The sequence below is a fragment of the Schistocerca piceifrons genome, chromosome 4, assembly GCF_021461385.2.
Source record: "Schistocerca piceifrons isolate TAMUIC-IGC-003096 chromosome 4, iqSchPice1.1, whole genome shotgun sequence".
Classification (NCBI taxonomy): domain Eukaryota; kingdom Metazoa; phylum Arthropoda; class Insecta; order Orthoptera; family Acrididae; genus Schistocerca; species Schistocerca piceifrons.
Window position 1 is genome coordinate 405,322,100 of NC_060141.1, and position 21,110 is coordinate 405,343,209.

The window sequence follows — 21,110 nt, forward strand, 5'->3', positions numbered from 1 at the left end:
ATCCTTCTTTGAAACAAGTGTTACAAATTAGTGAACATCAGACTTGTGTCCTTGTACCATGGACACGTAGCTCCCATTTGTAGTGCAACACAAAGTGGCAAACAGGTAAGGCCTGGCGACCCACTACCACATGCAAACAGGCTATCACACCATGGGCAGAGTAAACAGGCATCAACACGTGTGTCTGCTGTGAATTCATGTCCCCGCAACTTTGCCATGCATGAAAGACAAAACTGCCATTTGCAGAATGTGACCTGTTATTCTTGTGGAAGGTCATGTACAGTCTGCGTGCTTGTGACAGGAAAGGAACTCTACTCACATTCGCTCTTGTAAGTGCAGAGCAACTTCTCAATCAGTGAATGTAGTTTTTCCTACAACAGCTACCAACACTAGTAATGACCAGATTCAGGATGTGCCTTCACCCTGTCCAAGTGCTATGTAATGGAAGTCAAACTGTTTGTGTACTTAGGCACTAGCGGACGCTGTGTGTGACTTCAGTTACACACTGGTACTTCCGCTAAATTGCTTAATCATGACCAGTTGGGCTCACCACAGTTGATAAAATTTTGCATGCAATTTACTGCATATAACGGTCAGGACATTCAACTGCTTGGCACATGTAGTCTACCTGCTACATTCCAGTCTCACACCAGAACGGTGACATTTACAATTTTGCATTTGTGAGACTGTGAAAACATTTTTGGGTTAGATTCATTTGATTTGTTTGATCATAATATTCAGGACCATGTACTTTCTGTTTCTGCTTTCAACCCAAATGACAGTGTTACTCAATCGATTGGAGAGTTTCATGATTTATTTTCTGAACGATTTGGCAGAGCAAATAATTTTGCGGCACAAGTTATAATGAAAGGCAATGTGCAACCTAAGTTTTTTTGAGCACGTTCTGTCCTCCATGCATGCAGAGACTAAGTTGCATGTGAACTTAAAAGAATGCCAAGACAATGGTGTTATTGCTCCTATCCAGGCTAGTCAATGGGCTTCTCCCTTAGTAATCTTATCAACGCCATCTGGAAGACTTCCTCTTTGTGCTGACTTTAAATCCACTGTAATTCCAAAAACAATAACTGATACTTATCCACTGTCTCCCCTGAGGAACTAATGCAGGCAGCTATTTTTCAAAAACTGACTTATGCGATACTTATTTGCAAATTCCTCTAGATGAGAAGTCTCAGAAGGTGTTTGCAGTCAACACACATTTAGGGTTGTTCAAATTTTTGCATTTATCCTTTTGCAGCACTTCTGTGCCATCCATATTCCAATGCTACTTGGAACAGCGTACTGCAAAAGTTCCATTCTGCTCATATTACTTGGATAATATTGTGGTATCAGGACATATACTGGAGGAACAAATCAGTAATCTTCGTATGCTTCCTCAAGTACTTTCAGCTGTAGGTTTACAGTGTCTCCTGGACAAATGCACCTTTTTCCAGATTGAAATTGAGTACTTAGGTCATGTTCTATATAGCCAAATACTTGGCCATCTGGGACCTCACTGCCCCGCAGAACATGACAGAACCACAGTCAGTTCTCAGGAAGATGAAATATTGCATCCAGTTGACACCCAATGAAGCCCAGATTGCAGCTCTGTTGCACCAGAAGAATGTGCCTTTTGTTTGGACCAAAGAGTGTCAGGATATATTTCAGAAACTTAAAAATGCCTCGCTAAGTGACAGGTGTCTTATTTATTTCGATACCGCTAAGCCTGTGGTTATGGCAGTGGACAGTTCTTCCCATGGGATCGGAACTGTGCTCTCGCACAGATTTGGTACACAGGACAGGTCATTTGCTTTCACTTCCAAATTACTGACCAAGACTCAATGTAACCATTCACAAATCGAGAAGGAAATGCTCGCTATTACCTGTGGCAAGACAAAGTTTCACCATTATCTGTTTGGTCAGAAGTTTTACCTAGTGACGGACCATGAGCCACTTCAGTCCTTGTTTCATTCGTCCTCATCTGTTCTGCCACACAGTGCTCAGAAGCTGAAACATTGAGCTTTGTTATTGTCACTGTTTCAGTGCAAAATATGGTATCGGCCCACATCAAAGCACACAAATGCTGACGCTCTTCCTCACCTTCCTGTTGGCCCTGATACTGACTTTGATGCCACACCCACATCTTCTTGTCAGATTGATGTGCAGAACACTGAACTTTCACAGACTTTTCCATTCCACTATAGGAAAATTGCACAGGCCACAAAGAAGACCCTGACTTGAACCTTTTCTTGCACTACATTCATACCACTTGGTCTCGTTCAGTGAAAAATATTCAGAATTACTTTGTGCTTCAATATTTTGCTCATTTGTATAGCCTTTCCATCTAGCACAGTATGATTTTATTGCAAAATGACTCTGGACAATCACATGTGCTTATTCCTAAAGTGTCGCAAATAGATGTGTTGCGATTGCTCCACCAAGCACACTAGGAGTTGTATGTACAAAATAGTTAGCAATCCAGCACTGTACTTGGCTGGGCATAGACGTCCACATTGAGCTGTTGACATCACAGTGTCACACTTGTGCTGAAAATCTGTATGCCCCGCAGCAAATGTTTACAGCTTGGCTGAAGTCTCAATCGCCATGGCAATAAGTGCATATTGACTTTCTGGTCCCTTTTGGAAAACTCATTCACTTATGTTGTGGACTCTTTTAAGTACATATTCATTTGCAGTGCCAATGAACTCTAAAACACTGGGTAGTACCATTCAGGCTTTGTCAGCTATTTTTTGCTAGAAAGGTTTACCTGAAGTGTTGGTTGCAGGCAATGGACCACAGTTTACAGCTAAGGATTTTGAACAGTTTTGTACAGTCAATGGTATCACTAATCTTACAAGTGCTCTGTTTCATCCTCAGTTGAATGGAGAACCTGAAGAATTTGTGTGTATGTTCAAGCAACAGATGAACAAACTACGTGCCTCCCACACACAGGAGCAATTGCTGCTGCTCTTCCTCACCAGGTACCACTCCCAGCCCCACGACAGTCCATCACCAGCAGAGCTTCTACATGGCCGCCAACACTGAACACTGCTCCAGTTGCTGCACCCAATGCAGTGCATGGCGCGTCCTATGCTCTGCAGGTATATCATTGTGACTAATGATTTCATTCTTTCCAGAGTTTTTGGTCGCACCAGGCACTGGGAAAGAGGAATGATTCTTCGCAATTTGGGCTCTTGCATGTATTTGATTCAAGGTCTGGCTTGGTTGCCGTGCTGCCATCAGAAACAGATCTGTGCTTGTTGATTGCAAGATTCTTCTACAGATCCCCAGTTGCGGCTCCCAGTTCTCACAATACCCAGATTCCTGACTCCTTTCACCTACCCCCCCAACCCACCCCTCCCAATTGTCATATGGTTCCCTACACGACAACAGTGAGGCATTTTGGGGAAAGAGGAGTATGCAGAGCTAAAGCATCAACTGTACACCAACCACTACAGTGCAGCAAAACAGCATTAAGAAGGTGGTGACCTGTGCACCAATGGAAAGATCAGGCAGTGCCACATATCCAGTGTCAGTTCGGTCACAGACTCAGACTTTGAGAGCATCAATACTGCATTATAGGAAGATGATCCTTAGCCTACATTCTGTGACAAGTTGGGGTTGTTTGGGGGGAAGAGACCAAACAGTGTGGTCATCGGTCTCTGTGACAAGTAACAGTGTGTAAAAGTAACTGCATGTTGGAGGCACTGGAAGCAAATCAAGCCACCTCATAATGAGAGGCTAAGTTATGTTTCTTTCCTTTTTAGAAATAAAGTGTTCCATTAATTTGCAAGTGTTATGTACATATCATTTTGGATTCCTACCACTGGCCCTCGCGACTTCTCTCCTTTGTTGTTTGTGTCAATGCTGACTCCCACAGTAGCTGATGACACAACAATCTTGGACGGAGAGCCATCTTCAGATCTATAAGTAACTTCTGGGTGTGCCCCGTGGGAAGCGTGTTGGGACCCTTGCTGTCATGTTGTACATTAATAACCTTGCAGAAAATATTAATAACAACTTCAGACTTTTTGCAGATGCAGTTATGCATAATAAAGTACAGTCTGAAACAAGCTCCATAAATATACAAACAGATCTTGATAAGATTTCAAAATGGTGCAAAGACTGGCAACTTGTTTTAAATGTTTAGAAATATTAAATTGTGAACTTCATGGAATGAAAAAACATAGTATCCTATTACTATAATATCAATGAGTCACAGTTGGAATCGGCCAACTCATAAAAATACCTGGGTGCAATACTTTGTAGGGATATGAAATGGAATGAACACATAGGCTAAGTTGTGAGTAAGGCAGGTGGTAGTCTTTGGTTTATTGGTACAATACTGGGGAAGACCAGCCAGTCTACAAAAGGGATTGCTCACAAATCACTTTGCGACCATTCTAGAATACTGCTCAAGTGTGTAGGACCTGTACCGAATAGGAATAACAGTGAATATTGAATGTATAAAGAGAAGGGCAACATGAATGGTCACAGGTTTGTCTGACCCGTGGGACAGTGATGCTGAAGAAACTGAACTGCCATACTCTATAAACTATCCCGAGAAAGTCTACTTAACAAAGTTTCAAGAACTGGCTTTAAATGATAATTCTCGGAATATACTACAACCTCCTACTCATTGCTCACATAGGGATTGTGAGGATAAGAATAGAACAATTACAGTATGCACAGAGGCATTCGAACAATCGGTCTTCCCGTGCTCCATATGTGAATGGAAAAGAAAGAACCCCTAATAACTCGTACAAAGGGACATAGCCTCTTCCATGCACTTCGTGGTGGTTTGCAGAGTATGGATGCAGATTATAAAGGCTGCAGGTAGTATTACGTGGTATTAGTGGGATGTATCCTAAAGATAACAAATTTTTTGTTTAGTGTCCTTATTATCACATTTAAAATTGTCAAATTCGCCCAGCAGACATACCAAACAGCTACTGGCAAGGACAGTGTTCCAATACAAAATTTCTTGTGAAGAGAGACTGTCAATGAAGTGTGCACTGTACATTCCTCCTGACAATGGGTGATAATTACTTCTGTAAGGTCATTTGTGAGATCCTTAGGTCTACTATCTTGTGTCCCATACAGAAGAACCACTGGAGGATGGACCACACAGAGGTATTAGCCTAATGTCACATCTATTGGCCAGGAAATGATTCCCAACATTGGTAAAATGAGAATGCTCAGCATGCATTCATCAGCAGATGGCACCAATACAAATGGCAGCAAGGGATAGGAAAGGACAACAGGTAAACTCAGTCTGTATGCCTGGGGGCCTCATTAAACATGTTGAAGAGGTTGTTCCAGCAGTCACTGAGGGAACATGGTGCAGCCAACTACAGATTGACGTGCACATTGGAACAAATGATGTCTATTGTATGGGATCCGAGTTCATTCTTAGGTCATTCCAGTAACTGGCAGAGAAGGTTGAAAAGACCAACTTTGTGTGTGGTGTTTCAACGAAGCTCACAATTTGCAGCATTGCCACCACAACTGATTGTGGCCCTTTGGCTCTGAATCTAGTGGAAGCACTGAACCAGAGACTTCGATGGTTCTGTGACAGAGCTAGGATGTGACTTCCTGGCCTTGTGCCATAGGATTGAGAACTGTAGGGTCCCCCTAAATAGGTCAGGTGTGCATTACACATCAGAGGCTGCTACTCAGCTAGGTGACTGTGTGTAGGATGCACATCCAATCCAGATAACGACAGCTGTGGGAAACCCAGAAGTATCAGTGCAAGTTTGAAGTAAATGCCTCCCACAGGTGAGAGTATTAAAATCAATGCCTCCCACAGGTGAGAGTATTAAAATCAATGTTTAACTGCCAAAGTATTCGCAACAAAGTGCAAGAGTTTGAAGTGCTCATGAAAAGCAGTGAAGCTCACGTAATACTGGGTACAGAAAGCTGGTTGAAGCCTAAAACTGATAGCCGTGAGATCTTTAGGGAAAATGTAAATGTACAGTACATGGAAAGGATAGGCAAATGGGAAATGGAAGTGGCATATTTGTCGCAGTAGACAAGAAAGTCAAATCCACTAAGACAGAAACTGAAGCCGCATGAGAGATTATTTAGGCAAGACTTAGTATCAGGGGTGGGAATAAAATGATAATTAAATCCTTCTATTGCCCAACAGACTCATCTCCTGATGTAACTGAAAACTTTAGAGAAAACTTCAGTTCGCTTGTACATAAGTTCCACAATCATATTGTAGTCATGATGGAGACTTTAATCATCAAACAATTAATTGGGAACATTACAGTTTTGTTTGTGGTGTCACCGCCAGACACCACACTTGCTAGGTGGTAGCCTTTAAATCGGCCGCGGTCCGTTAGTATACGTCGGACCCGCGTGTCGCCACTGTCAGTGATTGCAGACCGAGAGCCGCCACACGGCAGGTCTAGAGAGACTTACTAGCACTCGCCCCAGTTGTACAGCCGACTTAGCCAGCGATGGATCACTGACAATTACGCTCTCAGTTGCCGAGACGATAGTTAGCATAGCCTTCAGCTATGTCATTTGCTACGACCTAGCAAGGCGCCATAGCATTTGATATTGAGATTATAACATGTACCGTCAAGAGCGATGTACACCAATTGTGGATTAAAGTTAAGTATTATATCAACTACGTACTTTATTTGCTACTATTAATTCCCTTAACTGTTCCAGACCTCGCGCCAGTCAGCGTGTAATTAAACGCGTTCTTCTTCTGCAGTGAACGTGTTTGGTTTAGATTTATTTCAGTTGTTTAACTTGTCTATAGTCAATCAGGTCCTATCAGTGAACCAGACTGTGCCTTCAGCCAGTGTTTCTCGTCTATGTGAAGAATTTGCTGACATTTTTATTTACAAACTGTTTGTGCGTCGGTCCCTACTGCTGCAAAGTATCTGGACGATATTGTGATCTCCGGAAAGACATTATTTCCGGTCTTGCTTGCGGAAGGACAAATGTGTGTTTTTTGCTCGTGACTTACCATATTTGGGACATGTAATCAATGCCCAAGGCATACATCCCAGTCCAGAGCACCTCCGTGCCATACACGACTTGCCTTTGCTGCAGAATTTGAAGCAGCTACAGAGTGTGCTGGGAAAAATTAACTATTATCACAGATATGTTCCACATGCCTCTTCCATTTCAGCTCCGCTTCATTGCTTATGCCGTAACGGTGTTCCGTTCGTCTGGACGACGGAATGCGAACGCGCCTTTCACCAGTTGAAATCGGCGTTGCTTTCCAATACTTGCCTTACGCCATTCGATCCCCAGAAACCCCTTTTGTTGACGGTGGATGCATCGGATTTCGGGATCAGTGCTGTGCTTGCGCACAAAGATGGATCGCATGATCGCCCTATTGCCTTTGCGTCCAAATTGCTCTCGTCTGCGCAAAGAAATTATTCACAGATCGAGAAAGAAGCTTTGGCTCTCGTCTTTGGTGTTACTAAGTTCCATGATTTCTTGTATGGTCGTCAATTTACCATCATCACGGACCACAAACCTTTGACGTCGCTTTTTCATCCGAACAAGCCTGTACCTCCACGTACAGCGCAGAAATTCATTCGCTGGTCTAGTTTCCTCTCGCAGTACCGCTACGATATCTTGTATCGGTCCACTGCTAAGCACGGAAACGCCGATGCATTGTCCTGTTTGCCTGTTGCTGAGGATAGAGCATTTGATTCTTCCGAACTTGCTTGCATGGTCATTGATGCGGAAACCGATGACGTGGTCGAATCGTTTCCCATTGATTTTCGTTGTGTAGCTACAGCCACAGCTGCTGACCCTGTCCTTGCTACCGTTTTGCGTTTTGTTGTTACGCAATGGCCCTTGTCAAAGTCACGGATCGAGGATCCGTTGGTTCGCCGATTTTTTGCTCACAAGGAGAGACTTTTTGTATGACGTGGTGTTTTGCTGTTGCGTTCTGATAATGATCAGTCCAGGGTCGTGGTCCCACGTTCGTTACAGTCCTCTCCACCAAGTACATTGGGGTATAGTGCGAATGAAACAACTTGCTCCTCAGCATTGTACTTGGTTCGGAATCGATGCTGCGATTACGAATATGTGCTCTTCTTGCATGGCGTGTGCCGAACAACAATCCGCCCCACCGCGGAAATTCTTTGCATGGCCGAACGCCACTTCCCCTTGGCAACGCTTACACATCGATTTTGCTGGTCCATTCTGGAATGGTCGATGGTTGGTTCTGGTCGATTCCTTCAGTAATTTTCCTTTTGTTGTCCGGATGTCTTCCACGACGTCATCTGCCACCATCCAAGCGTTATCCGCTATCTTTTGTATTGAAGGTCTTCCACAGACTATTGTTTCCGACAATGGCCCACAATTCATGTCCACAGAATTTGTCATTCTGCAAGGCCAATGGTATTGAACATCTGACATCCGCGCCGTTTTCGCCGCAGTCAAACGGTGCCGCTGAACGATTGGTCTGGACTTTCAAGTCACTGATGTTGAAGTTGAAGGAGTCGCATTCTCGGGAGGACGCATTATTGCTCTTATTCTCTTCGTATCGCTCTCAGCCCCGAGATGGTCGCTCGCTGGCTGAGTTGCTCCACGGTCGTCCCCATCGAACCTTGATGTCTTTGCTGCATCGGCCGCATCAGGTTCCTGTGCAGCGGCAGCCACCTGTTTTTGCTCCAGGCGACGTTGTATACTATCGCAACTATCGAGGTTCACGGCGTTGGCTCGCAGGGTGCATTCTTCGCTGCCTCAGCCGCACTATGTATCTGGTTTTGGGGGCCTCTGGTGAGGTGCGTCGGCATCTCAATCAGCTGCGCCTCTGTCGTCGCACGGGTTCTGCCGCTCCCCGTCTGCTTTCAGCGACGGTGCCGTCCGGTCAGCGCCCTGGGGACCTATCTACTGGCTCGCCTCATCCCCAGGTGTTACCGACGCTGCCTTCCATTTTGCCCCATGGCGACGCACCGCTGCCGCCGTCGCCTGTTCGCCCGCCGGCGACGCCCGTAGTGGAAACTTCGCTGCAGCCGCCAAGTGCCTCCCTGGGTCACGCGCCGCCGATCGCTTCCCGTGACCAGCTGTCCTCCGACATGGACCTCTTGCCCACTCCGGACCAGATGTCGTCTTCGCCCGTCGGGTGCCCCGACGCGATGGAGGTCGACCCTACGGCCCCTCCTGTCTCTTTACGGGCGCATACACCGCATGTGGACTAAGTTTTCAGGCGTTTCCTAGCTCCCCTCGGAGCGAATGGCAGGGTGCGGGTGGCACAGCCTCGCCTGTTGTTAGGCTCCCCACCTCGTCGCATACGTCAACATGGGGTCCTCCCCACAGCGGGCGGAAGCCTTATAACACAACCGTACACCGATTTGCGGGGGAGGAATGTGGTGTCACCGCCAGACACCACACTTGCTAGGTGGTAGCCTTTAAATCGGCTGCGGGGCCCGCGTGTCGCCACTGTCAGTGATTGCAGACCAAGCGCCGCCACACGGCAGGTCTAGAGAGACTTACTAGCACTCGCCCCAGTTGTACAGCCGACTTAGCCAGAGATGGATCACTGACAATTACGCTCTCAGTTGCTGAGACGATAGTTAGCATAGCCTTCAGCTACGTCATTTGCTACGACCTAGCAAGGCGCCATAGCATTTGATATTGAGATTATAACATGTACCGTCAAGAGCGATGTACACCAATTGTGGATTAAAGTTAAGTATTATATCAACTATGTACTTTATTTGCTACTATTAATTCCCTTAACTGTTCCAGACCTCGCACCAGTCAGCGTGTAATTAAATGTGTGCTTTTCGGCCTCCTCTAGCAACACGGTGTTGGCTCTTCTGCCAACACTTCATTGTTAATGGTGGGAGTGATAAGACATTCTGTGAAACTTTACTAAATGCCTTCTCAGAAAAATACCTAGAACAGATAGTTAGGAACCTTGCTCATGATGGAAATATATTGGATCTAATGGCAACAAATAGACCTGACATCTTCGGTATGCCCAATAGCCTGATACATTGAAAAATGCAGCATCAAGTTGGAACACGTTCTGGCTTGTCCGTCAGCATTCAGAGATGCTAGAGTGATGTTATATTTACCATATCTGTTGTGCATCACGGATTTTGAACAACAGGTGAACGTTAAGTTTTGTTTCAATGTGTAAAAAAAGTTCCAAAGAAATTAACAAAATACTGAATTTGGTACATGGCAATAATGCTGTAACTCTAAAGACTAAAAGCGGAAATGAGTCGGTAGAAGATGAGCAACATTCGAGATGTGAATTAACTTCAAAAAACAGAAGAAACCCAGATCCATATTAGTCACCAGACTCAGCAATGTGCAACTTCTAGTTCTTCCCAGAAATTAAAACCTTGCTTAAAGGAAAACATTTTGACATCATTCCTGACATTGAGAGGGCCATGACAGAGCAGCTGAGCACCCTTTTGAAGAAGCCTTCAGGAAATGCTCCCAGTCACGGATTCAACATTGGGGTAAGAGCTCTGCTAGCCAATGACAATACTTTGAAGGAGATTAAATCAAATTCCATGTAATGTAATCCTAATGTGATCACCCACCTTTCATTACATCTTGGTCTTTTCTTATATTTTAGAATCTAATTAAGAATTTCCCATTCCACTACTATCCATTCACCTGCTTACATGTCACAATCACTGCTATTTATTATTATTATTACAGACATATTTAAGCCTCTTCCATTCAGTTTGTTCCCTGAGCCATGCAATACAATAATTCTGATATATGAAAATAATAAATAAACTGGTTTCATATTCAGAAAAAATTACTGTGTACGAAAATACTTATCTACTATGAAGATCTAATGCAAAGGTTACAAAGCTTGAACATATGCGGGGTTGAAAAAAGTAAGTTGCACATATACATTTGTATGAGCTCTCTGGTTCCTCGTTAGCACAAAGGAACGATCATAAAAACGGTTTATCCATGGACAAAATGCAACAGCTTTTGTGAAATTTACCCTAAAATGCAACAGCAGATGTCCTGGTCCTTCCTTCAGTATATTTGTTGTGCATCCCTCCTTAATACCAGTATGCTTGGAGAATATAGATAGGAACTGTTTTATAACATTTACTTGCTCGTACAGCCGATACACAATTCTAATTACAATGAATCTGTGAAATGGAATGTGTTAAGGGACCTCCTGTCAAAGAAGTAAAATTTTCAGTGCAAGAAAAAAACGTTCAATAGTGTCTAAAACACTTTTTGGATATTATTGGAACTTATTGCATTCTGTGCATGCTCACATCAATTTGAAAGTTGTCTGTCTCTCCAGCACGAATCAATAATATCATTAAAAGCAATCCATGTCAGTCTTCTGGAAACAGACCTCTTGCCATTATGGTAAGATGACATTGGCCTGATAAGAGGCTCCTTTTCTGAAGCTCACAGCTGTTATGCAGTGCTTCACAAAACAGCATCTCCTAAATTTCTGAGGCGTTTTAAGAAGGCCAGGTTAGCTTTGTACAAAAGAAGAATGTTATGTGATTACAATAATTCCAAATATGACAAATGACCCCTTTCTATACGAGACATAAAAGCCTATGGATGTTGCCATTTGCACTTAGCAGCTGCAATGGAATGTGCATATGGCATTATTGGCTGGGAAACCACATATGGGATGGTCACTTGATGCCATTATGGCAACTTGCAGGTTGATGATGATGATGATGATGATGATGATGACAACACACACACCCCGTCCCGAACAGACAAAATCCCTGACCTGTCTGGAAATTGAACCCAGGGCCCCATGACCAAATGTCAGCAACACTAACCACAAAACTGTGAGCTGCTGCCTGACAGCCCTGAAACAACAGCTGACGTTACCGTAACAACAAAGACATATTTACAATTTGATCAGTTTAAAGTGTGAACTGAGCGAAGATAGAATTGTGAAGACACTAAATAATACTGGTGTTGGCTGCAGTTTATGTGATGAAGACTATCAAGTATTTCAAGATTATTTTTTTGAAAGAACTCCAAGTAGTGATGAATCAAGAGGTGATGAACTGGAACCTCTGGCTAAAGAGTCAGTTAACCTCTCCAATATTTCTTTATCACAAGACATTCCAAATTTTGATGAAGCCTGTGGCAACAATGATAATATTATTGATAACATTATTACTGGAATACAATGACATGGTAATAATGAGCAAGCAGTATTTGAGAATGATGGTGTTGAAGTGTTTTTCTTGTTGTATTAGAGTTTTATGTAGCTGCTGGCTTGCTCCTCGTAGTTGAAACTGAGGCAGAGCACTTCACGAGATCCGTCAACCGACATTAATATCTGGCTGACTACATTTATTTATATATTTATTATCCGGCTGCTGTAGATGATTCTCTTGAAGTAAAGGTTCCGCTAAAAAGTGCCTCTGAAATCTTGTGTGTGGCGGAGGACAGGCTTGGCTTCTTCACGTTCTGCAGCTGTTGTTGGAGCAAAAAAAGATATCTTCTACACATATCACAAAAAAGCATGTCCACTACTTTCCTTTTACAAACATATACATTTCGCTGAATGGGTGTACAGATCATTGGAGTGACTCGTGAATTAGAGTAGAACACAACTTTTTGTATGACATACACTTCAGAGACTCAACTTGACATCCATGATTACAATATATTTTATTTGTCACAAAACCACCTTGTCTTTCATTTTCACTCTTGGAGAGTGTGGTTGCTCTTTGATGGTCAAGCCACCGCCAAGCTACGACACCAAAATGTAAAAGGCGCTGCCCACAGAAGGTGAAGCCGTTTACCTGTCGTCACACCTCCCATTTAATGTCTGCACATATGAAAACAAAAACTCACCCACAGTATATGTTCTGCGACTTACACTCTACTTAAACAATGGAAAATCCAGGATGGAATGTGACAATATTATGAAAATGAAAGTTGCTACTCATCATATAGTGGAGACACAGAGTTGCAGATAGGCTTAACAAAAAGACTGTTCAAAATTAGCTTAACTGCAGTATCTGGCAACTGAAGCCACACTCAAGTGACTGAGTGTGGCTTTGGTTGTGAGAGACTGTGCGTGTGCGTGTGCGTGTGTGTGTGAGAGAGAGAGAGAGAGAGAGAGAGAGAGAGAGAGAGAGAGAGAGAGTTGGGTTTGTGTGACTGTGCATGAGTGTCTGTCATCTATTTTGACCAAGGCCATACTGGCTGAAAACTAACTTGTGACAGTCTTTTTGTTGTGCCTAACTGCAACTCAGCATCTCCGCTGTATGGTGAGAGCAAATTTCCTTTTCATAATACTATTACTCCCTACTTAATATTATTCTGTCACAATCATCTTTCCTTGTACTACACAAGAAGAGTTAAATGTCTTTTGCCTAAACAGCATGTAACACTTCAGTATGAAAGAACTTTGAACTGGTAATAACTGATGACTGCATAGATTTAACTGACTCTTTTGATATGAAGCTCCTTAACAGATTAAAATTTTGTGTTAGTTGAGACCCAAACAAAGGACCTTTGCCTTTCGGAGGCAAGTGCTTCATCAACCGAGATACCCAAGCATGACTCATAACCTGTCCTCACAGCTTTATTTCTGCCAGTACCTCCACCAGAATTTCTAAAATCATTGGGGGAAGTGGCAACAAAACGTCTATTCACGTTGGTGTGTAGAATATATGAGTCTGGCGATATACCATCTGACTTTCGGAAAAGCATCATCCACACAATTCCGAAGACGGCAAGAGCTGACAAGTGCGAGAATTATTGCACAATCAGCTTAACAGCTCATGCATCGAAGCTGCTTACAAAAATAATATACAGAAGAATGGAAAAGAAAATTGAGAATGCGCTAGGTGACGATCAGTTTGGCTTTAGGAAAAGTAAAGGGACGAGAGAGGCAATTCTGACATTACGGCTAATAATGGAAGCAAGGCTAAAGAAAAATCAAGACACTTTCATAGGATTTGTCGACCTGGAAAAAGCGTTCGACAATATAAAATGGTGCAAGCTGTTCGAGATTCTGAAAAAAGTAGGGGTAAGCTATAGGGAGAGACGGGTCATATACAATATGTACAACAACCAAGAGGGAATAATAAGAGTGGACGATCAACAACGAAGTGCTCGTATTAAGAAGGGTGTCAGACAAGGCTGTAGCCTTTCGCCCCTACTCTTCAATCTGTACATCGAGGAAGCAATGATGGAAATAAAAGAAAGGTTCAGGAGTGGAATTAAAATACAAGGTGAAAGGATATCAATGATACGATTCGCTGACGACATTGCTATCCTGAGTGAAAGTGAAGAAGAATTAAATGATCTGCTGAACGGAATGAACAGTCTAATGAGTACACAGTATGGTTTGAGACTAAATCGGAGAAAGATGAAGGTAATGAGAAGTAGTAGAAATGAGAACAGCGAGAAACTTAACATCAGGATTGATGGTCACGAAGTCAATGAAGTTAAGGAATTCTGCTACCTAGGCAGTAAAATAACCAATGACGGACGGAGCAAGGAGGACATCAAAAGCAGACTCGCTATGGCAAAAAAGGCATTTCTGGCCAAGAGAAGTCTACTAATATCAAATACCGGCCTTAATATAAGGAAGAAATTTCTGAGGATGTACGTCTGGAGTACAGCATTGTACGGTAGTGAAACATGGACTGTGGGAATACTGGAACAGAAGAGAATCGAAGCATTTGAGATGTGGTGCTACAGATGAATGTTGAAAATTAGGTGGACTGATAAGGTAAGGAATGAGGAGGTTCTACGCAGAATCGGAGAGGAAAGGAATATGTGGAAAACACTGATAAGGAGAAGGGACAGGATGATAGGACATCTGCTAAGACATGAGGGAATGACTTCCATGGTACTAGAGGGAGCTGTAGAGGGCAAAAACTGTAGAGGAAGACAGAGATTGGAATACGTCAAGCAAATAATTGAGGACGTAGGTTGCAAGTGCTACTCTGAGATGAAGAGGTTAGCACAGGAAAGGAATTCGTGGCGGGCCGCATCAAACCAGTCAGTAGACTGATGAGAAAAAAAAAAAAAAAAAAAAAAAAAAACCCTCATGTCCTACCTCCCAAACGTCTGAGAAGTTCTGCTGCAAAATGTGCAAGGCTAGCACTCCTGGAAGAAAGGAAACTGCAGAGACATGACTTAGTCACAGGCTAGGGGATGTTTCCAGAGAGAAGTTTTCACTCTGCAGCGGAGTGGGCATTAATATGAACCTTTTTGACAGAGAAAAACTGTGTGCCGGGCCGAGACTCTAACTCAGGACCTTCACCTCTCAGGGGCATGTCTCCGCAATATCCTTTCTTCCAGGAGTGCTAGTTTCATAAGTGCAGTGTGTAACTTCAAATGCTTCTTTGACAGCTTGTAAACACAATGTACAGACTAAGAAAAAACAACCATGAACCAAACAGTTAGTAACAGGTCAGTGTGTTTATAAAAATACTTACATGTTTGCCCACAGTATTAAAATAAAATATTAAAACACCGAACAAAAACATACAGTGATACGGGATTATCTTACAAACCACACGGCAATGCAAGAAGAAAACTTCATAAAAATGTGGTTTCTTTTGTGATTCAGAATTTGTTTAAGATTTTTATACAATTATGCAGAATTACATGCCATACTATTACCAGGAAGAAGTAACAACTGGTGTAATGCAAATTTAAAACTTCTACCTTTATGTGATAATAAGGCATTTCAGATCTGGAACTGCAATGGATTTACAGCTGGAAGAAATTAAGGTAAATTCTGAAGATAGTAGAAAACCTTGTGTACATTACAGTTTTGATACTCTGCACACCCAGATACCTAGTAATATGTTACGGCTGGGGCCTGTTTATTTTCTGATCCCACTCAGAACTGGAATATTCTGGGTTATATGTGAGAGTGAACAAATAAGTAAACTATCACTCCCAGAATGTGTAGGAACAGCAATGGGATTCACTACTACTGTTAGTCTTTTCCACAATTATTACAAAATCTATAGTCATGGAGAAGACACAATCTCCATTCATGCTGACAATTGTATAGGACAGAACCAGAATGAATCTTATTAGGGTATCTTGCCTGCAGAATCTGTAGTAACAAAAATAAGAGAATTTCTTGTCACCCATGCCTGCAGGCCACAAGAAGCCTACATGTCATTTGGCATTTAGACTTTTAAAGAAAAAGTTTAGGATCACTTATGTCTCTTCCATACAAGAATTTGATAACTTCATTGAGAAATCTACACCTAAAGCACATTTTAATTCTGCTGTTGCTTTGGAATAAAAAAGATTGAAGTTGCTGTGAATACATATGACTGGCTAAATTTCTTGGAGCATAGTAATGCTAACACAGTAATACACACAACTAAATATAACCACTTCCAGCTCAACATTGACTAGAAAGGTAATGTACACTGCAAACTATACATTGATGGAAATGAATTTGTGCACCACTTCTTCCCCAAAGACAATGGGTTTCCTGATGCAGTAATTCTAGCAGGGATGACAAGACAACAAAAAGATTATCTTTTTAAAAACACTAGGACCTACTTCAAAGAGGAATAGAAAGACATTAAGTGGCCCTTAGAATCTGAACCTGAACCAGATCAATGAGGACTCCGAGGAAAAATCTGACCAACCAAATACTCCAGAAACTAAGAAGAACAGGGAAATACATTGTTTGTAAACAATCTTAAACCCCTTCAGACAGAAGTATTTTAGAAGTAGAAAATCAAATCCTTTGGCCACTATAAGATACAGGATGTTAGTAATCTATTTTTGGGGTTTTGTGAATTCAAAATTTTTGGTGGTTCTTGGCCCATGAATGGCTCCAAAATCATAAAAATACCAATATTTCACAAAAAAGGCCAGTTTATTTGATTTTAAATCTATGTACACTTCAACGTGCTACCCAGGCTCTGATTTTGCTCTACACAATGCACCTGATATACACTGATCAACAAGAACATTATGAGCACCAACCTACTATCGATATAAACCCATCCAGATGTGACTGCTACTCTCTCTCTCTCTCTCTCTCACACACACACACACACACACACACACACACACACACACACACACACACACACACACACACAGTGCATGTAGTATCAGTGGGTGTGCTGTCCATGTGTAGGATGGGGAAGGTGCGAGATCTATCTGAGCAGATTGTGATGGCCCGGAGGCTAGGCATGAGCACTTTGGAGACTGCACAACTTGTTGGGTGTTCGAGGAGTGCTGTGGTGAGTATCTTAAACATGTGGCGAAACCAAGGTGAAACCGCATCCAGATATTGTGGGGTTGGGCAGCCACCCCTCACTACAGATGTCGGGTACCATAGGCTGGGCAGACTGGCGAAACGGGACAGGCAGCGAATTGTCATTGAACTTCTTGTGTTCTGCCCACTCATCTGATAAAGGGTGCCTAGGAAACCCGCTTTCTCGGATCGCTAGACAAAAATTCATGCAAATCTAATTAATGAGATTTTATTACAGTAAGATAATTGACAATACTTAACTTTGAGAAATGTACAATGAGATGTCACAGGCAAAAGGTGACATGAAACATAAGCAATCTCTTCAGTATATGCAATTCATAACACAAGACGAGAAATACATCCAAGACGAGAAATACATCTCCTAAGTCGCTGCTGTCAATCTTGTAGACTGCCTAGACTGCAACTGGGCCGCGGCCAGGTGGTGGTGGCACTTATATTTTCTTGGTCTAGATGCCGCTCCTGTTTTGGTGTCGTCCTAGAGAGAGGTCTGTCAGCGTTCTATTGGTTGATGTCATCTCATAGCCCTCTCTGCTCTTCCGTCCTTGACCATCATGCCAGCACTTTATGTTACGCCAGAACAGAACTAACACCAGACTTTAATGCTGGGTAGAGAACAAGTGTGTCTGAATATGCAGTGCACCGAACACTCCTAACAGTAGGCCTCCACAGCCATCGACCCCTGTATGTGTCAATGTTAACACAATGACATCAGCAACTACGTCTGAAATAGCAACATGACCATCAGCACCAGACATTGGTACAGTGGCAAAGCATTACAATGTCTGATGAATTCCGATACTCTCATCATCATGCTGATGGAAGGATGTGGGTCCCTCGTCTTCCAGGGAAACAGCTCCTTGACACCTGTACTGCAGGATGCAGAAAAGCTGACGGCTGCTTCATTATGCTCTGGGAAATATTCATGTGGGCATCCATGGGGCCAGTGGAGATCATGCAAGGCACCATGATTGCCAAGGAGTATTGTAAATTTGTTGCATGCCATGTACACCCCTTCATGATTATAATGTTTCCCGACTGCATTGGCATTTTGCAACAAGAAAATGTGGCATGTCACAAGGCCAGGAGTGTGTTGAGGTGGTTCGAGGAAGACAGTGGTCAGTTCCAACTGCTGTACTGCCTCCCCCCCCCCCTTTCCTCCTCCTCCTCCTCCTCCTCCTCCTCCCAACTCGCCAGTTCTGAACCTGATCAAACACATCTGGAACATCACTGAACACGGTGTCAGAGCTCATTGCCCTCCTCCCCACAATTTATAGGAATTAGGTGACTTGTGTGTGCAGGTGTGGTGTCAGCTCCCTTTAGTGACCTACCACAGCCTCACTGCTTCCGTACTAAGAAGCATCACCACTGTTACCTGTGCCAAAGGTAGACATACCAGCTACTACAGGTGGTCATAATGTTCTGGCTGATCAGTGTATGTCCCACATCTCAATTTCTGATGCACTTATTCTATGGTCCTCTTAAATGGATTTCCTTCTCTCTTTTCATCTGTATTATTCCTGAAGAACAAATCTTTCATTCTGGCATTCGCTACACTGTATTCATTTTTGTATTTTTATGAGATCTCTCTTAGCTTTTGGTTTTGGTGAACATAGGGTCTTGGCAACTGTATAACTTGTCATTTCAATCTTAACTGCTACACTTAAATTTAAGAAATAATTATATCTAATACGCTACTGTCATTCATTTAACATAAAGAATGTCAGTATGAACATACCTCTTTCTACAAATAGTGCAAGTGCATCAAACAGTTCCTGCGTCTTTAGTGCAAAGGCAAGTATATTTACTGGACACATTCGAGCTGCAAGTTCCTCAATCAATTGTTCAGCTGGATTTTTAAAGCACTGAAGTCTTTCAACTGTGTCGTGTCTGAAAAAGGAAATTTTATTTAATGATCCAGTAGTTTCTTATTTCACCTCAGCACACTGTTGCAAAAATTTGATACTGCTATAATAATTAAATGGCTTTAATGGTGAGCTGGTATTAAATAAAAACCAGCTAATAGTACTCAGTAATAAATGAAGTACTACGATACACGACTTCATCAATTCATTGTGGTGACTTGCGAAAGAAATTTTAACTTTCAGTTCCCACTCTCAGAACATTTATTGAGTTAACTGGATCAAAACAATATTATTTTTAATAGCTCGAGTGCAGAATAAGAACAGGTGTATATCTTAATGAAACTGAGATAGAAAAGGCATCTAGTTGTTAAGATTGCCATAAAATGACATGCACGGGTGAATGTAGAAGGAATTTAAGTCAGTGGTTCTTTCAAATAACAAAATGGAAAGGAAATGGTTAGTGGAAATTTTGCTGTTCAAAAATTGAATGGGAAAGTCATCCAGGATACAGAAATACAGGAGACCCAACAACACCTGATGAGATGGAAATAAAAAAATAAAATCTGTGAAGAAAGGATACTTTTAAACTTGAGGGCTTAAAACTATCATTGTTGACTTTGACATGTGTGCAAGGTAACATGACCATTAGTGCCTATTATGGTACAGAGGGGGGGAGGGGGGACAGGTAAAAAGTCAGAAATTCTGAAAACAGTGGGTGGAAAAGGAATGTTGACGTGAAAGAGAATAAACACCTAGAAGAATGCTGAATGAAATAGTCAGTGGACAGGAAAACAAAGACAGGATAAAAATGACACATGGCTAACAACATGAGGATGATGACATGGGAGGGATATGCAACTACCCACTGGATTATATAGGAGACACATCACATGACTTTGAACACCACACTCAAACTTAATGCATGCTTTACTATGGGAGTAATATGAATTTTCCATGCCAATCAATGTCTCAGAACTCCAATCAGCCCTGTTAATATGCAAGTCTTTTTCCATTTCCTCTCTCTATTTCTTGTTCTTCTTTTCTTTTGTTCTTCCTTTGAGGAACACCTCTGTCCACTTTTCCCTAACAATTTTTTTTTATCAAACTTCATATATAGTATGCAATTTCTGATGTTGTTCCTTTTACTTATATCTTTCCCTATGTTGTTAGCTGCTTTTTACATTTTTGTGTGTCCGTTCTCTATATCCTCTACACTTATATTCCTAGACTCTCCTTCCCATATCTTTCGTGAGTTAACAGTCTCCTCTGCTATTTTTTGCTTCACACATCTCATCTATAAAAATTAAAAAATACAGAAACACAAGAGGTAAAGGTTTTATGATAAATCTAAAAAAGAAGTAGTACTGTATTTAAAAAAATACAACAAGAAAAAAAGGCAACTACTGTAGCTAGAGAGTTAAATAATGACAGCAAAGTGGGAACTGTGTAATTAAGATAGCACATATGATGGGAAAAAGGTCACCTACACAATTTTCAAAGCTTTAATTGAAAAAGTCATATTTGAATTTAAAGCTTTTTTTTCACCCCACCTCTAATGAGATAGGAATGTCAAGATGTAAGTATAAAATTTATTGCAATCACAGCACAAGTTTTTATGTAGACTTGGTTACAAATCAGCTGTGTATCAGTACCAGACCACATTCATCACAGCTAGTTCACAATCTAGTTGAAGAACATACAAACGTGATCAACTTCATCCACAATACCCTGTGCCCCACAGTTATCAGTGTGCACTAATTTCTGTCCTTGGGCTATGTTTGATCCCTTCCTAGTCCCCTGTTTCTGTCCCCATCCCATTTTCTGACTCCCCCAATGCCAAGATTCATGGTTCACTCTGCCTCTCGCTTCAGTTATCTTTACAGGATGATTGTCTCCTTCAGGTTGAGACCATCTTTACCTCAGCCTTATGTAATCTTCTCATTATACTCCCTAACTTTCTTTACAACACATCACATCAATTCAATCCCTTAATGAGGAGAATGGCTTTTATTTTG

General features: G+C 42.1%; 1 protein-coding gene across 3 annotated transcripts in view; it reads right to left on the minus strand.

Annotated features, from left to right (window-relative positions):
* Positions 1-21,110, minus strand: part of LOC124794867 (mucosa-associated lymphoid tissue lymphoma translocation protein 1-like) — a 130,199-nt gene that overhangs the window by 101,447 nt on the left and 7,642 nt on the right. For all 3 annotated transcript variants that reach the window (XR_007016620.1, XM_047258544.1, XM_047258545.1), the window contains exon 2: positions 18,969-19,120. Coding sequence is in view for 2 of the 3 variants with exons in the window: in XM_047258544.1 (XP_047114500.1) it covers positions 18,969-19,120 (152 nt within the window). In the remaining variant the exon portion in view is untranslated. The remainder of the gene's footprint in view (positions 1-18,968; positions 19,121-21,110) is intronic.